At 47.1% G+C, this 17,531-nt stretch overlaps 1 protein-coding gene across 2 annotated transcripts in view; it reads left to right on the top strand.

The window, feature by feature from the left end:
• Positions 1 to 17,531, top strand: part of PPM1J (protein phosphatase, Mg2+/Mn2+ dependent 1J) — a 244,421-nt gene that overhangs the window by 188,263 nt on the left and 38,627 nt on the right. For both annotated transcript variants that reach the window (XM_063955390.1, XM_063955391.1), the window contains 2 exons: positions 3,134 to 3,241; positions 13,782 to 13,933. In XM_063955390.1, the coding sequence (XP_063811460.1) occupies positions 3,134 to 3,241; positions 13,782 to 13,933 (260 nt within the window). The remainder of the gene's footprint in view (positions 1 to 3,133; positions 3,242 to 13,781; positions 13,934 to 17,531) is intronic.

Below are 17,531 nucleotides of genomic sequence, written 5' to 3'. Positions count from 1 at the left end.
AGAGATCAGGAACATCCACATGTGAACCACCCTCCCCATCAGCCGTATCTGAGTCAGAACCTGTGGGGTCAGTGTAAGTGCCGTCGTCATCCGACGAGGTGTCAGTGACAGCAGTGGATTGTGAGGAGACAAGCGCTCACTTACCCCTTGGACGTAGGCGAGCAACGGTCAGACTTTTTAGTAGTCAGGGACTGGTTCAACTTCTTTATTTGAGCAGATAAATCGTCCGCCCACGGCAGGTTAGCTGCAGGGACCACAAACAGTTGTACCGGCATTGGGGGTCCCATAGGGGGTGTTAGTTTATGAACTAGCGTATGCAGAAGCGTGGAAAAAGCGGCCCACGGCGGGTCATTATTTGCCCCCGTTGCCACCGTCCTACTGGGGGACAAGGAGCCCCCAGAACCAGAGCCCAAAGCTGCTATATTCTCCTCATAGGTATCTGCGGCTTCAGCAACAGCAGCAGTGTGTTCCGCCCCAGAACCGTTACCCTCAGAAGCAGACATGATATAACTTGCAGTATCCGGTAACACAGTACAATTTGTCAGCAGCACGATACCTCTAGCCCAAACCCCTGCGCAGTGTAGTCAGCACCAGCAGAGATAAAGGAGAGATATGGTGAATAAATCACAGAGAAAAATACGTAAAACAGTATATCTTTGTGAAAATTCTATATTGGATAAAACCTGACACGCCAAGCCCCCTCAGGTTATGGAATATAGGGATAGCAGGTTGAGTGAAAGACACGAAATGGACACCACTCAGCTATCAAATGCACACACAAATAGTCACAGTTTGTACAATGCAGAGGTTATTACTAACAATAATACTGCACTGGACTAGCTTACACAGCTATATAACAATAGATATAACAGTACACAGTAAGAACTGGATGTATATCACAGGGTAATTGTACTAGAAAACCCTGACTAAATGCACTCTTTCTTAACTAACACTGACTAAAAAAGGCAGGTAGAATACTTAAGTGTCTTGTAAAGTCACAGCACTGACAACCAGGCGGTTTTACATAGGAGGATTTGCCCAAGCATTCCCAGGAACAGTGAGCTGAGGGATAATGGCGCCGCAGACACTGCCAGGGAGTGAGGGAGAGACAGATATGCAGCTCCAGGGCGGGAACATTTGCAGAAAATGGGGGCTTCAGGTCCAAGCTCTATCCCCCTGCAGGCAAAACCACCGGGTACTGCGGGCTCTAATAAAACGGTTTATAGAGAAAACCTGACCTGTCCCATGCCCTGGTGATCTAGTGGGATCGCCTGTACTGCCACAGTGTCCACCGCCAGCACGCGCGGCCCGCCTCCCACTGACCGCGCCGTATCGAAGCGCGGCCACCTCCCGAAGCGCGGCCACCTCCCGAAGCGCGGCCACGCGATCCCGGAGAGACCCCGTCGTGTGTGCCTGACAAGAAGAATACCGGAGCCACAGCTGTAGTTACCCGGCAACCAGGGCTCGGGAGTGTACAGCGCCGCTGGGGAGAGCCGGAGCTGCAGCCGTGAATGTCCACTGACATGTAACACTGCTGCTGCCCTTGAAGTCTTCACTTTTTTCCTCAGAAAAAAAGCTTTTCTTTGGGCTGCCTGGAGCAGCCCCTCTGTTAAGTGCCTGCTACTGCAGCACCAACTACAAAACTGAGATCCTGTGCAGGGAGGCTGGGGGATATAGGAGGCGGCGCTATGTATTCTGGGAATAGTCAAAGCTTTGAGCCTGTTGGTGCCTCGGATCAAGATCCTACTCTACACCCCTTTGTCCATTCCTTGTGGAGCCCAGTGTACCCCGCAGCAGAAAGATAGGATTTACCTCCAAAAAATGCATATGTAACACATTAGCCAGGTGTGTAAACACAACGCTGCATGATACCATCATGAGTGGCTTTTATACAACCACTATTTAGGTTACTGTCCATTTGCACCTAAGTTAGTAAATGATTCCTCAGTTTATCAGCACTGAGCCTGCCTCACCCCTGTGTGCAAACTTAGGTTGATGCCAGCCTGCCGCACCCCTGTGTGCACACTTCAGTTCACGCAAGCCTGCCGCACCCCTGAGTGCACACTTCGGTTCACGCAAGCCTGCCGCACCCGTGTGTGCACACTTAGTTTGATGCAAGCCTGCCGCACCCGTGTGCACACTTAGGTTCATGCTTCTCTGTCCAGGAGAAAAGTTGTGAAAGATGAAGGTCTTGTTGGCTACACCCTCCATTTGTGCCGGGTGCAGAGGGGGAATGTCGCATCCTATTTACCTTTCAGATCACTCTCTCCTCACCTAATTTGAACCTTTTTTGATTTTCTCATTTGAACCTTTTTGATTGTATCCAATTAAGGTATTAGAAAAACATGGAGTAATCTGTTCTTGTCATAGTATTATTTTTTAAGCTTAAAATACAATCTTGGTACATCAGCTATATATGAAGGGCCTAATTCAGAGATGTACATACACCTTCGATGGTGTGAGATCTGCACATTCCACATATGACAGGCCATGGCTGTTTGGTGCCAGAGCGGGGGTGGCGTCAGGCAGCATTACAGAAAATGAGGGAGTGTCAGCCCCATTTTCTCCGACTGATGAAGCCAGTGGCAGCTTCCTTGGCTACAGCAGTGTGAATTTCTAAGCCATCCTGAGTTACCTGAGGGTTACTTAGATGACCAATGTTCATGACGATGATCCGATGCTGCGTCCTCGGATGCAGCAGCAGATCAGAGAAACCGTTAGGAGGTGTATATTAACACAAGACGCCTCCTGCGGCATTAGTATATTATCACACAGCCATATTAGTTTGTCCATTTAGCTCTTTTATAAATTCAAAGTGCACAGAATTGTTTGCGATTGTGCACAATGCTGGATGCATACATTAATAAACAGGTATTGCCGCTATACCACCATCATCAAGAGAAATCCTGGGCCCTACTGCAAAATGTTGACTAGAAATGCATAGCACCAGGGCACAGATGTAGGCACAGGTCAGTGCAGAGGTGCAATCACAGTTTTATGACATCATGGCAGTGAGTAACATCTTCATGCTCTCCAACAATCTGGTTATATATGATTGTCTGCCCCGTGCTTACATAATGTGCATCCACACAACTTTGTCAGTGACATCAGATTATACCTGTTATTGTTATAGGCTAGAGTGATGGCCACCATCGGAGTAACACGAGGGTTTGGAGACCATGATCTTAAGGTGTATAACTCAAACATCTACATCAAGCCATTCTTATCTTGTGTACCTGGGGTAAGTAGATCATAAAATACTATTTATGTATAATCTAAATTATATTCATCCAAAGACATCTGTCTATTATAATTGACATTTCATTGGTGTCAGTGATTACTGTCTCAGTTATTTCCTACAAACTAACATAATATGTAGCTGCCTCCCTGTAAAGCCTTTCTCTTTTAGAACTGTTACTACATTAGAGTAACTGGCAACTCCTGTTCCAGCTGTCTCATGACAGCACAAGCTTTCCACAGGAAAGTGCTTATTTCCTACAGTGCAGATGTTTGCTGCTGATTACCAAAATAGCTTTTAACATATGTTATAATAAAAATCCTATATAATAAAAGGCTAACGCTGCTCCTCACCTCTATGGGGGGAATTCAGGTGTTTTATGCGCCGGCATGCAAAAGATGGCGCCCAACTGAGCAATTCAAGTGTTGCTCTGTTCGGCTGCGCACAGGCGCTGGTGCTGACATTACGGTTATTTCTCCAGCGAGGTACACTGTGTTCCACAGGGAATACATCAGAGTGTAGAGATGGATCTTGATCCAGAGGCACCAACAGGCTAAAGCTTTAGACTGTCCCAGAATGCATTGCTGGGCCTCCTCTATAACCCTGCCTCCAGACACTGTGAGCTCAGTTCTAGAGTTGGTGCCTGAATGAAGCAGGTCACTTAACAGGGGGGCTGCGTTAGGCAGCCCTGAAAAAGCTTTTTAGAAGACTTCAAGGGCAGCAGCACTTCATATGTCAGTGTGACATACTGTGCTGCGGGTCCATCACCTCCCTAGCGGCTTCACATACTCCCGCTGGCTCTGTTCTCGGGTACTTGCGGCAGAGATACTCTGTCTCTCGGCACACGGTCGCTCTCCTGGTTCGCGTGGCTGCTACAGAAGGGAGGAGGTAAGAGGGTCCCCCAGGCAGGACCCACCATTAAATCGCGTTCTGATCGCAGTCTAGGGAGACGGACGGCGACGCTGGCGTGGACACTGTCACCGAGCAGGGACCCCGCTATATCCACTAGAGCATGGGAGTAAAGGTCGGATATACTAATATCGATTTTAATAAGACTCCACAGTACCAGGTGGTGAAGTCCAGCATAGGGGAGCCGGCGCTTGACCTGTAGCCTCTCCCCCGGCCCAGTGTGCCATCTACTGCTGGTGTTCCCGCCCTGTAGCTGCCTCACACTCTCCCTCACTATGTGACTGAGACGCTGGGCGCCATTTTCTAAAATAGATGCGACTGGTCTCCGGGACTGCAGGGCAACGTCTCCTTTGTAGACCCGCCTGTACATCAGCGCCGTGGTTTTACAAACACTTAAGTATTCTACATGTCGATATTAAGACAGCGTTAGTTAAGAACAAGTGTACCTGTGACAGAATATATTGGGCCTAATTCTGAGTTGATCGCAGCAGCAATTTTGTTAGCAGTTGGGCAAAACCATGGGGGTAATTCCAAGTTGATCGCAGCAGGAAATTTTTTAGCAGTTGGGCAAAACCATGTGCACTGCAGGGGGGGGCAGATATAACATTTGCAGAGAGAGTTAGATTTGGGTGGGTTATTTTGTTTCTGTGCAGGGTAAATACTGGCTGCTTTATTTTTACACTGCAAATTAGATTGCAGATTGAACACACCCCACCCAAATCTATCTCTCTCTGCACATGTTATATATGTCTCCCCTGCAGTGCACATGGTTTTGCCCAACTGCTAACAAAATTCCTGCTGCGATCAACTTGGAATTACCCCCCATGTGCACTGCAGGAGGGGCAGATATAACATGTGCAGAGAGAGTTAGATTTGGGTGGTGTGTATTCAAACTGAAATCTAAATTGCAGTGTAAAACCACCCACATCTAACTCTCTCTGCACATGTCATATCTGCCCCCCCTGCAGTGCACATGGTTTTGCCCAATTGCTAACAAACTTGCTGCTGCGATCAACGCAGAATTACCCCCATTGTACGAGTATTCTGATAAATACATCCGGTCTCAGACCGTGCATTGTTATATATATGTGTTCATATAATAATCCAATGCAATTTTATTGTCATGAAAATAATTATCTGCATTGCAAACGTGACTGTGTGTGCCTGTATCTGCTATGTGATTTCACTGCGGTGTATTCCAGATATATCTATCACTGTATACTGTACCCTAGGGGACTAGGTGCGTCTGGGTCAATATATAGAGCGTCACAGTATCTACCTATTACGTGTATTCTACTGTGTACACTGAGTCACATGCTAACGGATTTATTTGCAGGTATTGTACTCTGTCTGGCTTTATCGTACTAAACCGCTCTCTGTTGCATTTGTGTATAATGTTTAACATGTAGAGCAGTAAATCTGGGGACACTCCTGCATCCTGCAGAGCATACGCAACAGATTTACCTGAGGGGGAAGTTTGTGTGATGGTCTGTGTACTATGTCTCATACATCTCCCAGTCAGTCCACAGCTCTTGTAATCAATCAGGAGCCAACCTGGGCTGCGTTCTCAAACCTACTGGGTACTCTAGTTGAATGCTTTATGCCCCCTATGGGACCACCTGTAACATTACAGTCACTGATGTCCCCATGGTTACTCCACTTTGGGCGGGAAAATTTTGCCTCACAGGTTGTAGTGTAGGACTCTTTCCTTTGTCAGGCAAAACCCTATTCCAGGTCACTGTCGTGTCTCTGGGTCATCTAAGCGGGCTGCTTCCTCCTCCCTATCCAATAATCTCTCTAATATTTTATCTGAAGAGAGGGAGATCGTGCTGTCTTGTCAGTCCCTATATTAAGTGTTTCTGACAAGGATTTTCCATTGCTAAATGACACCACTGCCCTTGTGGTTACTGGGAAGCAAATCCTACAAATCACTGATAAGGGGATTCCCCTACTGTGGTTAAGCAAACTGATATGTTCACACGTCAGAGGGTAAATAAAACTCTGTTACCACAATCTGACCATTAAGTGTACATCAGACAAGACCCCTGGTCTAATCCAGGGAAGACATTCCCCCTGTCTACAACGGGCATTAGCTCGATATCCTCCCCCTGCTGAGTTATATTACAAGTAGGTAATTCACTGCTAGTGAACTCATGTGTCACCCATCGGGTGTTGTCCACTCTGCCTCTCACCACTGTCCCTTCACTATAGGAACTGACAGATAAGCGTGTGGAGGGATGCCTGAAGTCTTTTACTCCCTTACGGGTGTTGTACATAGACCACGATTGCGTCTTCTTGGGGCTGCAAAATAGATTGATGACTGGATCATGCATTAGAGGAAGAGCTGCCCGAGGATATACCTGACAATGCCAGACTTTCCCTGTCTCACAGTACCACCGTCACCTTTTTCTATACCAGGAGGCGTCCCCTGAGGCGGGTGTGTTGGCTGCCAAGGCGTCGTATACGTCTGTCCTGGCTCATCGTATTTTGTGGTTGAGGACATGGAAGGTGGATCTGGACTCCAAAAGTCCTTGGAGGTATTCCCCTTTACTGGGGACATCTTATTTGGGGAAGACCTAATTAAAAATAGGATCTGAATCGGCTGCTACTATGACTGCCTTACTCCCAAATGCTACTCCTTCTGTACAGAAGGCAAAAGGTACCACTTTTTCCTGCTTTCGGCCTTAAGGGAAAGCGAAGGTCCGGCATACCCGAGATTGTCTCGTGCTCCCAACAACCACTAAGCCCAAGGCCTAACAATCCTGGGCTACTCATCAGCCTGCTTTTCATGACAAGCCTGCTGCATGATGGGACAGGCCTCCCCCTGGGGGATCCCAGGGTGGGGGGCAGTCTTATACGATTCATCCAGGTCTGGTTAATGACCACTTCAGACGCATGGATGCGAGAAGTTGTCTCTCACGGGTACGCAGTCTCTTTCACGAGACGTCCCCCTCACCAGTTCTGCACAATGGTTATCCCTTTGGGTCCGTTAAAGGTGCAAGCTCTACAGATGCTTGTGAGTTCCCTCCTGGATACGGGAGTGGTAGTGCCAGTACCTCTGTCCCAGAGAGGCAGAGGATACTACTCGACCCTGTTTCTAGTCCCGAAACCTGATGGGTCTTTATGGCCTATACTCAACCTCAAATCACTGAACAAGTCTGTGAGAGTGTCCAGGTTCTATATGGAAACACTGCTCTCAATTGTACTGGCCATGGAACCCGGAGTCTACATGGTATCCCTGGATATACAAGATTCTTATCTGCATTTACCTATTGCCATATCGCATCAGCAATGTCTGCGGTTTGCTATTGGCAACCTTCATTATCAATTCCAGGCTCTGCCGTTTGGACTGGCCACGTCCCCTTGGATCTTCACCAAGGTTATGGCCGTGATGATGGCTCATCTGCGTTGTCAGGGAATCGGGATCCTGCTGTATCTGGACGACTTGCTGATCCTGGCGAACTCCCAAGGTGTCCTCCTCAGTCATCTGCAACTGACGGTACGCTTCCTACAAGCCCAAGGGTGGCTCGTCAACTGGAAGAAGTCCTCTCTGGTCCCTGCCAAGAGCATGGTGCACCTGGGGGCACTGCTGGACACACACAGCCAAAGACTATTTCTGTCTCCAGAGAGAGTCCTGAAACTACAGAACAGGATCAGATACTTCCTCTGCCACCCAAGATTGTCGATACTCAGCGATGCAAATACTAGGCCTCATGGTGTCAGCTTTCAGCATGGTAGAGTACGCACAATTTCATTACCGCCCTCTACAGAGGTTAATCCTTTCCAAGTGGGATGGCCTGCCTCATCGGATCAGGTCTCAAATGATCTCCTTGACTCTGGAGGTTCGTCGGTCACTGAGCTGGTTGCTACAGGACGAGCAGTTGAGCAGGGGCCGTCCCTTCTGGATCCCCAACTGGGTCCTACTGACTACGGACGCCAGTCTGAGGGGTTGGGGCGCGGTGCTGGAGCAACACTCTTTCCAGGGTCGGTGGACCAAGGAGGAATCTCTCCTCCCAATAAACATTCTGGAATTGCAGGCAGTATTCAGTGCTTTGACTCTTGCCTTGCCTCTGATACAGAACAGGCCTGTTCAAGTACAATCAGACAACGCCACCACGGTGGCATACATAACATAAACCATCAAGGCGGCACTCGAAGCCGCATGGCAATGATGGAAGTGTCACAAATCCTTCTTTGGGCGGAACACCATCTCTCCAGCAATATCGGCAGTGTTCATTCTGGGAGTCCTCAGCTGGGAAGCGGATTTCCTCAGTTGTCAGGACGTACATGCCAGAGAGTGGAGTCTTCATCAGGAAGTCTTTCCACTCCTAGTGGACAAGTGGGGTCTACCAGATGTAGACCTGATGGCGTCACGACATAATCACAAAGTTCCGGTCTTCGAATCAAGAACAAGGGATCCTCAAGCAGCGTTCGTGGACACACTGGCAATTCCATGGAACTTTCGGCTGCCCTATGTGTTCCCTCCAGTGTCACTTCTGCCCAGGGTACTACGGAAGTTCAAGCAAGAAGGAGGAATACTACTTCTAGTCGCTCCAGCGTGGCCCAGATGGCATTGGTTCTCAGACCTGCAGGGTCTATCGATAGAGCGTTTTCTTCTACTTATTCAACGCCCATACCTAGAACTCGCCCTGGTTATTTACCTAAGGTGGTGTCATCTTTTCACCTTAATAAAGAGATTGTGGTTCCAGCCTTCATCTCTTCCGAATTGTCCACCAAAGAACAGTCTTTGGATGTGGTACGGGCTCTCCATATATATGTGGAGAGGACTGCCTTTATCAGGAGGTCAGAAACACTGTTCATACCGTTTGGTTTCCACAAACGTGGCTGGCCTGCGAATAAGCAAACCTTGGTCAGATGGATTAGAATGATGATTGCACAAGCTTATGCACAAGGCGGCTACGTGGTCCTCAGTGAACACGTTTATTAGGGTCTATGCCTTTGATACTTCCACCTCCCAGGATGCTTCCTTTGGATGCCAGGTTCTCATACCCGCTAAGGTGCGTCCCCTCCCTTGAGGAACTGCTTTAGGACATCCAGGTGTATTCCCTGTGGAACACAGTGTACCTCGCTGCAGAAAAGGAGATTTATGGTTGACTTACCATGGTCAAATCTCTTTCTGCGAGGTACACTGGGTTCCACATGGCGCCCACCCTGACTCACCTAGCTTCTTTGGGTTTGTATGGCATAGTCCCTTCTCCTGTCGTGAGAATGTGGTTCTAAGTGACTAACATCTGCCTTCTCTTTTACCTGCTTCTGCATTGGACTGGTTAACAAATCTGAGCTCACAGTGCCTGGAGGCGAGCTTATAGAGGAGTCCCCGCAATGCATTCTGGGACAGTCTTAAGTTTTAGCCTGTTGGTGCCTCTGGATTAAGATCCATCGCTACACCCCGATGTATTCCCTGTGGAACCCAGTGTACCTCACAAAAAGAGATTTAACCATGGTAAGTCTACCATAAATCTCCTTGTTGTTCCATTATTTTGACTGGCTGGTAACAAGTAATTGCATATTTACTGACGTTAATGAAGATGCAGAGGCGTAACAAGGGTAGGGCGAGTGGGGCACGTGCCCTTAGCGCCTTGGCAGGCCCAGGAGTGGGGGGTGCCGCCGGCGGCCAGGGCATCATGCCCCACTCGCCCCCATCACGCCGAAATGTGAGGGGAGGAGAGCGCAGCGTCTCTCCCTCCCCTCACCCCGCCAGCACTAGCAGCGCTGCGTGTGTCCGGTCTCCGGCTTTAGCCAATCAGAGCTTGCAGACCGGCACGTGATTGGCTGCCGGTCGGCGAGCTCTGATTGGCTGGTGAACCGGCGCCACACAGCCGCCGCAGACCTGGAGCGGTGAGGGGAAGGAGAGGCGCTGCGCTGCGCTCTCCTCCCCTCACAGACACAACAGGCGGTGAGTGACGGGGGGGGGGGGGATTTGGACGACTCGTGGGAGCACAGTGGGGCAATGTATCTGGCACAGTGGGGCAATGTATCTGGCACTGTGTGGCATGTATCTGGCACAGTGGGGCATGTATCTGGCACAGTGGGGCATGTAACTGGCACAGTGGGGCAGTGTATCTGGCACAGTGGGGCAATGTATCTGGCACAGTGGGGCATGTATCTGGCACTGTGGGGCATGTATCTGGCACAGTGGGGCATGTATCTGGCACAGTGGGGCATGTATCTGGCACTGTGGGGCAATGTATCTGGCACTGTGGGGCAATGTATCTGGCACTGTGGGGCAATGTAACTGGCACAGTGGGGCAATGTAACTGGCACAGTGGGGCAATGTAACTGGCACAGTGGGGCATGTATCTGGCACAGTGGGGCAATGTAACTGGCACTGTGGGGCAATGTATCTGGCAATGTAACTAGCACAGTGGGGCAATGTAACTAGCACAGTGGGGCAATGTATCTGGCACAGTGGGGCATGTATCTGGCACAGTGGGGCAATGTAACTGGCACTGTGGGGCAATGTATCTGGCACTGTGGGGCATGTATCTGGCACGGTGGGGCATGTATCTGGCACGGTGGGGCATGTATCTGGCATGGTGGGGCATGTATCTGGCACGGTGGGGCATGTATCCGGCACGGTGGGGCATTGTATCTGGCACTGTGGGGCAATGTAACTGGCACTGTGGGCCATTTTCAGTGACCACACCCCTTCTGGTGTGTGGCCACGCCCTTTTTCCGGCGCGCACGCACATGCTTCTTTTGCTGTTTTTTTGTTTTGTTTTTTTTGGGGGGGGGGCATTTTCCATCTTGCCCTGGGCACCAAAAACCCTAGCTACGCCTCTGTGAAGATGGCACAAATTAATGACTATAAATTCTTCCTGAAAGCTTAGGAGTCATTGCATAGCAGAATACAACGCATTGCATACTGTAAGCTTGCCACTTGTTAGGACATTACAAAGTAAATAAAGAAATAAATACAATGTCTCATTGAACATCATTCTACCATTGTAGTCATGCTCTCAATAAGCATTTGCCCTTATTAGACAGAATCGTCTCAAGCAAAGTTCTGATCTTTTGTCTGCCAGTCATGGGAACATGACTGGCAGACAAAGATGTCATGCCTCTGAATGTTATTTTAACATTGATACATCAATACAATGGAGCCTTACTATTTGTGCATATTGTGTACTGATGTTTATCATCTCCTTCTCAAGTGTGTTAAACTCAAGACTTGGTGTACAGTGAGAACTATGGGGGGAATTTAGACCTGATCATAGGTGTGCAAAAAAACGCACATCTGCAATCAAATTCTTTGACATGCGGGGGAGGGGTCGCCGAGCACAGGGCACGTCTGCCCCGCATGCCAGATCCTGCCCCCCCCCCCCCACGCAGACATGCGAAAGCATCACATAGCGGCGATTCTTTCGCATGTTTCGAGTAGCCTAGCTGCCAAGGCAAACTGCTATCCCTCATGTTTTGGGTCACAGCAGCTGCGTGTGACATCACACAGCCGCTACGATCCGCCCCAGCAATGGTCCCGACGCCTCCGTTATCCAGACTGCACCCCTTAAATGGAGCATCGACGCCCCATTCCCGCACCCCACCAGGTTTTAAACTGCGTTCGTACGCGCATGCGCAGATAGATGTGCGAAAATTACTGCATAGCAATTTTCACACATCAGCGATAGGGTCTAAATTATGCCCTATGTGTCACCCCAAGTAACCTGCTAGAATATTTATGAACTTCACAAAATATGGTTTTAAGCATGCAGACATGTCCAATTGAGGAACAATAATTATGCATAAATACTGTAGCTCCATACAGATGGGAAAAAAAGACTTAACTTTATAAATTGTTTTATTATTATTATTATTATTACTACTATTATTGTTAATATAGAAAATATGTTGAACCTTAAATTAATTTTTTTTTAAAGAATGTATTATTAGCACAACGGCTATGTTACAGTATGTCTTATGCACATTGACTCTAAGGGGGCTAAAGTACTCGATCAGTCACTGACACATGACACGCCACGAGATAAAGGAAGTGCTGAATAAAACTCTTCTGTGAGACGTCATGACGCTGTCACTCTGACACCAGGCTGGATTATTATTTAAAAATTTATTTGGGTGGTTCTTAAAAAAAAAAATGTATATAGTGAGCAGCCGTAGGTGGATATATCAGTACCTTTGATTAGAACAATGGTGGTCATTCCGAGTTGTTCGCTCGTTATTTTTTTGTCGCAACGGAGCGAATAGTCGCTAATGCGCATGCGCAATGTCCGCAGTGCGACTGCGCCAAGTAAATTTGCTATGCAGTTAGGAATTTTACTCACGGCATTACGAGGTTTTTTCTTCGTTCTGGTGATCGTAATGTGATTGACAGGAAGTGGGTGTTTCTGGGCGGAAACTGGCCGTTTTATGGGTGTGTGCGAAAAAACGCTACCGTTTCTGGGAAAAACGCGGGAGTTGCTGGAGAAACGGAGGAGTGTCTGGGCGAACGCTGGGTGTGTTTTTGACATCAAACCAGGAACGACAAGCACTGAACTGATCGCAGATGCCGAGTAAGTTTGGAGCTACTCAGAAACTGCTAAGAAGTGTCTATTCGCAATTCTGCTAATCTTTCGTTCGCAATTTTGATAAGCTAAGATTCACTCCCAGTAGGCGGCGGCTTAGCGTGTGCAAAGCTGCTAAAAGCAGCTTGCGAGCGAACAACTCGGAATGACCACCAATGTTTGTTTTTGACATGCAGAAATGTGCATCATTACACACAGAATTGTCAAGTGTTTTTTCCACAGGCACAGCTAGTGCTGGCAACTTACTATGTCATTTAAATAAAAAAAATGTGATGTATTCCATTAAAATGCATCTTACATGAAATACAGAAAGTGCAGTATCCACGTACCCTCCAAATTTACCTTTTTACAGTACCGTTTTTTTTTTTTATTGGTTGTACCAGCCAAAAAAGCTTTGTACAAGGTTTTGACGTCTCCCAATCCTAACAGCATCGCGAGGTCACACCCCCTTTACTGTGGCCACACCTCTTTTATGAATTTGTTCCGGTTCTCGGCATAGCCGTGTTGGGGGGTATGTGTCTATAGTATGTATCTGACTGGTTTATTGACAACTGTATCTGTCATTGTGTGCTGCATTGTTGTGCAATTATATAGTATATTGAATTCACACACAACAGTTTTATCTTATTTGTTGGATAGAAAAGCTTTACAAGGTCACCATATCCCTGTTTTAGTTAGTTAAGATTTTTTACAGCCCATACAATTATGCATTGATAGGTCCCTAATATACAGCAGATCATAAACCACTGTGTTTCACAAAACCCATTCTGTCCCTATAAGTATATACGCATTATTTCTATTCCTGAGATCCTGCTGTTTGGAATGTTAAACAACACCACAACCTCCATATACTTTGCTAGCTACATAAGAGTATGGAGATTTCCTATATTACTGGAACTTCTCTGTGGTGTTGATTGAAGCTGATAGAACAAGCCATGGAAGCTGCCCACTGGAGAAGAAGCCAGGGAGAGAGGGGAGGGGGGTCTCCTTTTTACCTATGTGCCTCATGTGAAGCTGAAGTATTCTTATTGTTGCTAACAAGTACCTGTTTCCCTTTCAATGCTCAATTTATAAATGACACGTTGCTTCCTTAGGTGAAAGTTTATGACTTGGCTGGATGTGAGCATGGAGCTGATGATGTCATGGTAATGGGCACTGATGGACTGTGGGATGTCATTACTGACAGAGAAGTGGCAGATATTGTTCAGAGAGTGTTTGCTTCACATGGTACTGACCATCCAAACAGGTAAAAGAGACAGACCTTCTCACTGTGTATCTGGAATGTCTTGAACTGTAAATACAAAAAAACAATGAATTAAGTAAACAAATAGATTAATAATTATTCCTTAAAGCAAAACACTGCACAGCATTCACCATCAAATCGTGCCTCAGAGATACTGTATTCATCCATGTAATATAAGTAGGATCGAGAGAACAGGCACAATTGTGTGATACAGTTTTTAAACCCTTTTAATGGTAAAAAATATATACAAATGCTACAATTAGATACAATCAAAACAGCTTATCTGTGTCATGTCTTGGTCCCAAGAGAGTGGACAGTGGTCTCAGTTTGGTCAGTGTACCGGTTTAGTTACCAGACTTTTTAAGGAGTGTATAACCCCCCCTTTCTCTTGGACTGCACTTATACCCTCTGGAATTACTGAACTTAGTGGGCGGGTTTACCACCATTTTCACTTTTGTAACATCACTTCCTGCTACTGAAAACAGGACGTGTTTGTGCAGCCATGGCAACCGCTATATATATATATATATATATATATATATATATATATATACACCCGGCGGATGGCACTCACCGGACATTTAGAGAGAGACAGCAGCACATTCCTTTTATCAACGTTTCGGGTTTATTTTAACCAGTCATCAGGATACACACAAAAGTGACTAATACAAAAGATACCTTATATACCCTATATTGGTGCTGAGCAGGAACGCCATAGGCTCGTCTGGCAGCAGAAGCCCACACCTCCGGTCACTTCCGGTATAGTGAAATCCGGGAGCCGTACCCGTTGCCATGGTGATCCGATCTGCACCAAAATACACAATAATACTATACAAACGCCAAACAAATACAAAAAAACAATGAATTAAGTAAACAAATAGATTAATAAATCAATAACACTTAAAGAAACAGTATCTGACCACAAAAACATTGTCCATATGCACATACTGTGAATGACGGACATTACAAAGCACAAGTGCATAATGCAGCACTGCAATAATACTAAATCTTATATACAAATAATCTCCCATCATGATGGTTATGCCATCCAAAAAGAACAGAATAGCATTAATGTATCAGTATCTGTAACATCTCAAACAGCGCTTTTAAGAAAAGAAACATTGTAGCAATAAGAAAGGATCAAACATAGTAGCAATATATTACAACCTGAAAAAATGTGAACAAAATGAGTTATTCAGTTAAACATTCACCAATACGTATTAAATGACAAATGGTCATTAGTCCTCTGGGTTTAACAGTGTACAGCAGAGAAATCCACTTAGCCTCAAGCGGCAAGAGTCTCCTATGACGATCTCAACCCCTAGGACTCTCAGGCACATGATCTATAATAATATGGCGGGAGCTGGATAAAAAGTGCTTATTCTCAAACAAATGCCTAGCAACAGGTTTCTCAGAAGATTTACCCTGTAGAGCCGCCCTAATTGATGACCTATGCATGGTCATTCGTTCCTTAAATGTACGTATCATTTTGCCTATATAGCAAAGTCTACAAAAACACTTGATCATATAGACAACAAAATTCGTAGATACATGTAACCACTGACCTGATCTCATACCTGCGCCCAGTGTGGGGATGAAAGAAGAATTTGCTTGCGATCATATATCGACAGGTAGTGCACCCAGCACATATATAGCAACCTCCACTTTTAAACTGGATATGTGGATCTATCTGCATGTGATCTATAATATCGGGATGCATAACCCAGTCAAGTATATTCTTACCTCTTTTTAGACATGACATAATCTGCAGTGGTTTAAAAACTTTCAAGTCTCTATCACCCTGAATGATAGGCCAAAGGGACCTCACCGATCTCTCCACTAGGTTATGTGATGTATTGCATTTTTTCTCTGACGTCCTAGTGGATGCTGGGAACTCCGTAAGGACCATAGGGAATAGATGGGCTCCGCAGGAGACTGGGCACTCTAAGAAAGAATTAGGACTACTGGTGTGCACTGGCTCCTCCCTCTATGCCCCTCCTCCAGACCTCAGTTAGAATCTGTGCCCGGCTCGAGCTGGTTGCACACTAGGGGCTCTCCTGAGCTCCTAGAAAAGAAAGTATTTATTAGTTTTTTTTATTTTCAGTGAGATCTGCTGGCAACAGACTCACTGCTACGAGGGACTTAGGGGAGAGAAGCGAACCTACCTGCTTGCAGCTAGCTTGGGCTTCTAGGCTACTGGACACCATTAGCTCCAGAGGGATCGAACACAGGCCCAGCCTCGGTCGTCCGGTCCCGGAGCCGCCCCGCCGTCCCCCTTGCAGAGCCAGAAGCAAGAAGAACGTCCTGAAAATCGGCGGCTGAAGACTCCGGTCTTCATTAAGGTAGCACACAGCACTGCAGCTGTGCGCCATTGCTCCCCATGCACACCACATACTCCGGTCACTGATGGGTGCAGGGCGCTGGGGGGGGGGCGCCCTGGGCTGCAATTAGATTACCTTAAAATGGCAAAAAACACATAATATAGTCTAATAAACTATATATGTGTAAAAATCCCCTGCCATAATATTAATATAAAGAGCGGGAGAAGCCCGCCGAAAAAGGGGCGGGGCTATCTCCCTCAGCACACTGGCGCCATTTTCTCTTCACAGCTCCGCTGGAAGGACGCTCCCCAGGCTCTCCCCTGCAGTTTCCAGGCTCAATAGGGTAAAAAAGAGAGGGGGGGCACTAAATTTAGGCGCAAAACTGTGTATTATAGCTGCTATAGGGAAAATCACTTTGTGTAGTGTAAATCCCTGTTTATATAGCGCTGTGGTGTGTGCTGGCATACTCTTTCTCTGTCTCCCCAAAGGACTTTGTGGGGTCCTGTCCTCAGTCAGAGCATTCCCTGTGTGTGTGCGGTGTGTCGGTACGGCTGTGTCGACATGTTTGATGAGGAGGCTTATGTGGAGGCGGAGCAGGTGCCGATAAATGTGATGTCACCCCCTGCGGGGTCGACACCAGAATGGATGGATATGTGGAAGGTATTAACCGACAGTGTCAACTCCTTACATAAAAGACTGGATGACGTAACAGCCGTGGGACAGCCGGCTTCTCAGCCAGTGCCTGCCCAGGCGTCTCAAAGGCCATCAGGGACTCAAAAACGCCCGCTACCTCAGATGGCAGACACAGATGTCGACACGGAGTCTGACTCCAGTGTCGACGAGGATGAGACATAAACACAATCCACAAGGGGCATCCGTTGCATGATTACGGCAATAAAAAATGTGTTGCACATTTCTGACATTAACCCAGGTACCACTAAAAAGGGTATTATGTTTGGGGAGAAAAAGCAACCAGTGGTTTTTCCCCCATCAGATGAGTTGAATGAAGTGTGTGAAGAAGCGTGGGCTTCCCCCGATAAGAAACTAGTGATTTCTAAAAAGTTACTGATGGCGTACCCTTTCCCGCCAGAGGACAGGTTACGCTGGGAGACATCCCCGAGGGTGGATAAAGCGCTCACACGCTTGTCAAAAAAGGTGGCACTGCCGTCTCAGGATACGGCCGCCTTAAAGGAGCCTGCGGATAGAAAGCAGGAGGCTATCCTGAAGTCTGTATATACACACTCAGGTACTATACTGAGACCTGCTATTGCTTCAGCATG

Source organism: Pseudophryne corroboree, chromosome 2 (genome assembly GCF_028390025.1).
Source record: "Pseudophryne corroboree isolate aPseCor3 chromosome 2, aPseCor3.hap2, whole genome shotgun sequence".
Classification (NCBI taxonomy): Eukaryota; Metazoa; Chordata; class Amphibia; order Anura; family Myobatrachidae; genus Pseudophryne; species Pseudophryne corroboree.
This window is presented reverse-complemented; position numbering and strand designations above follow the sequence as displayed.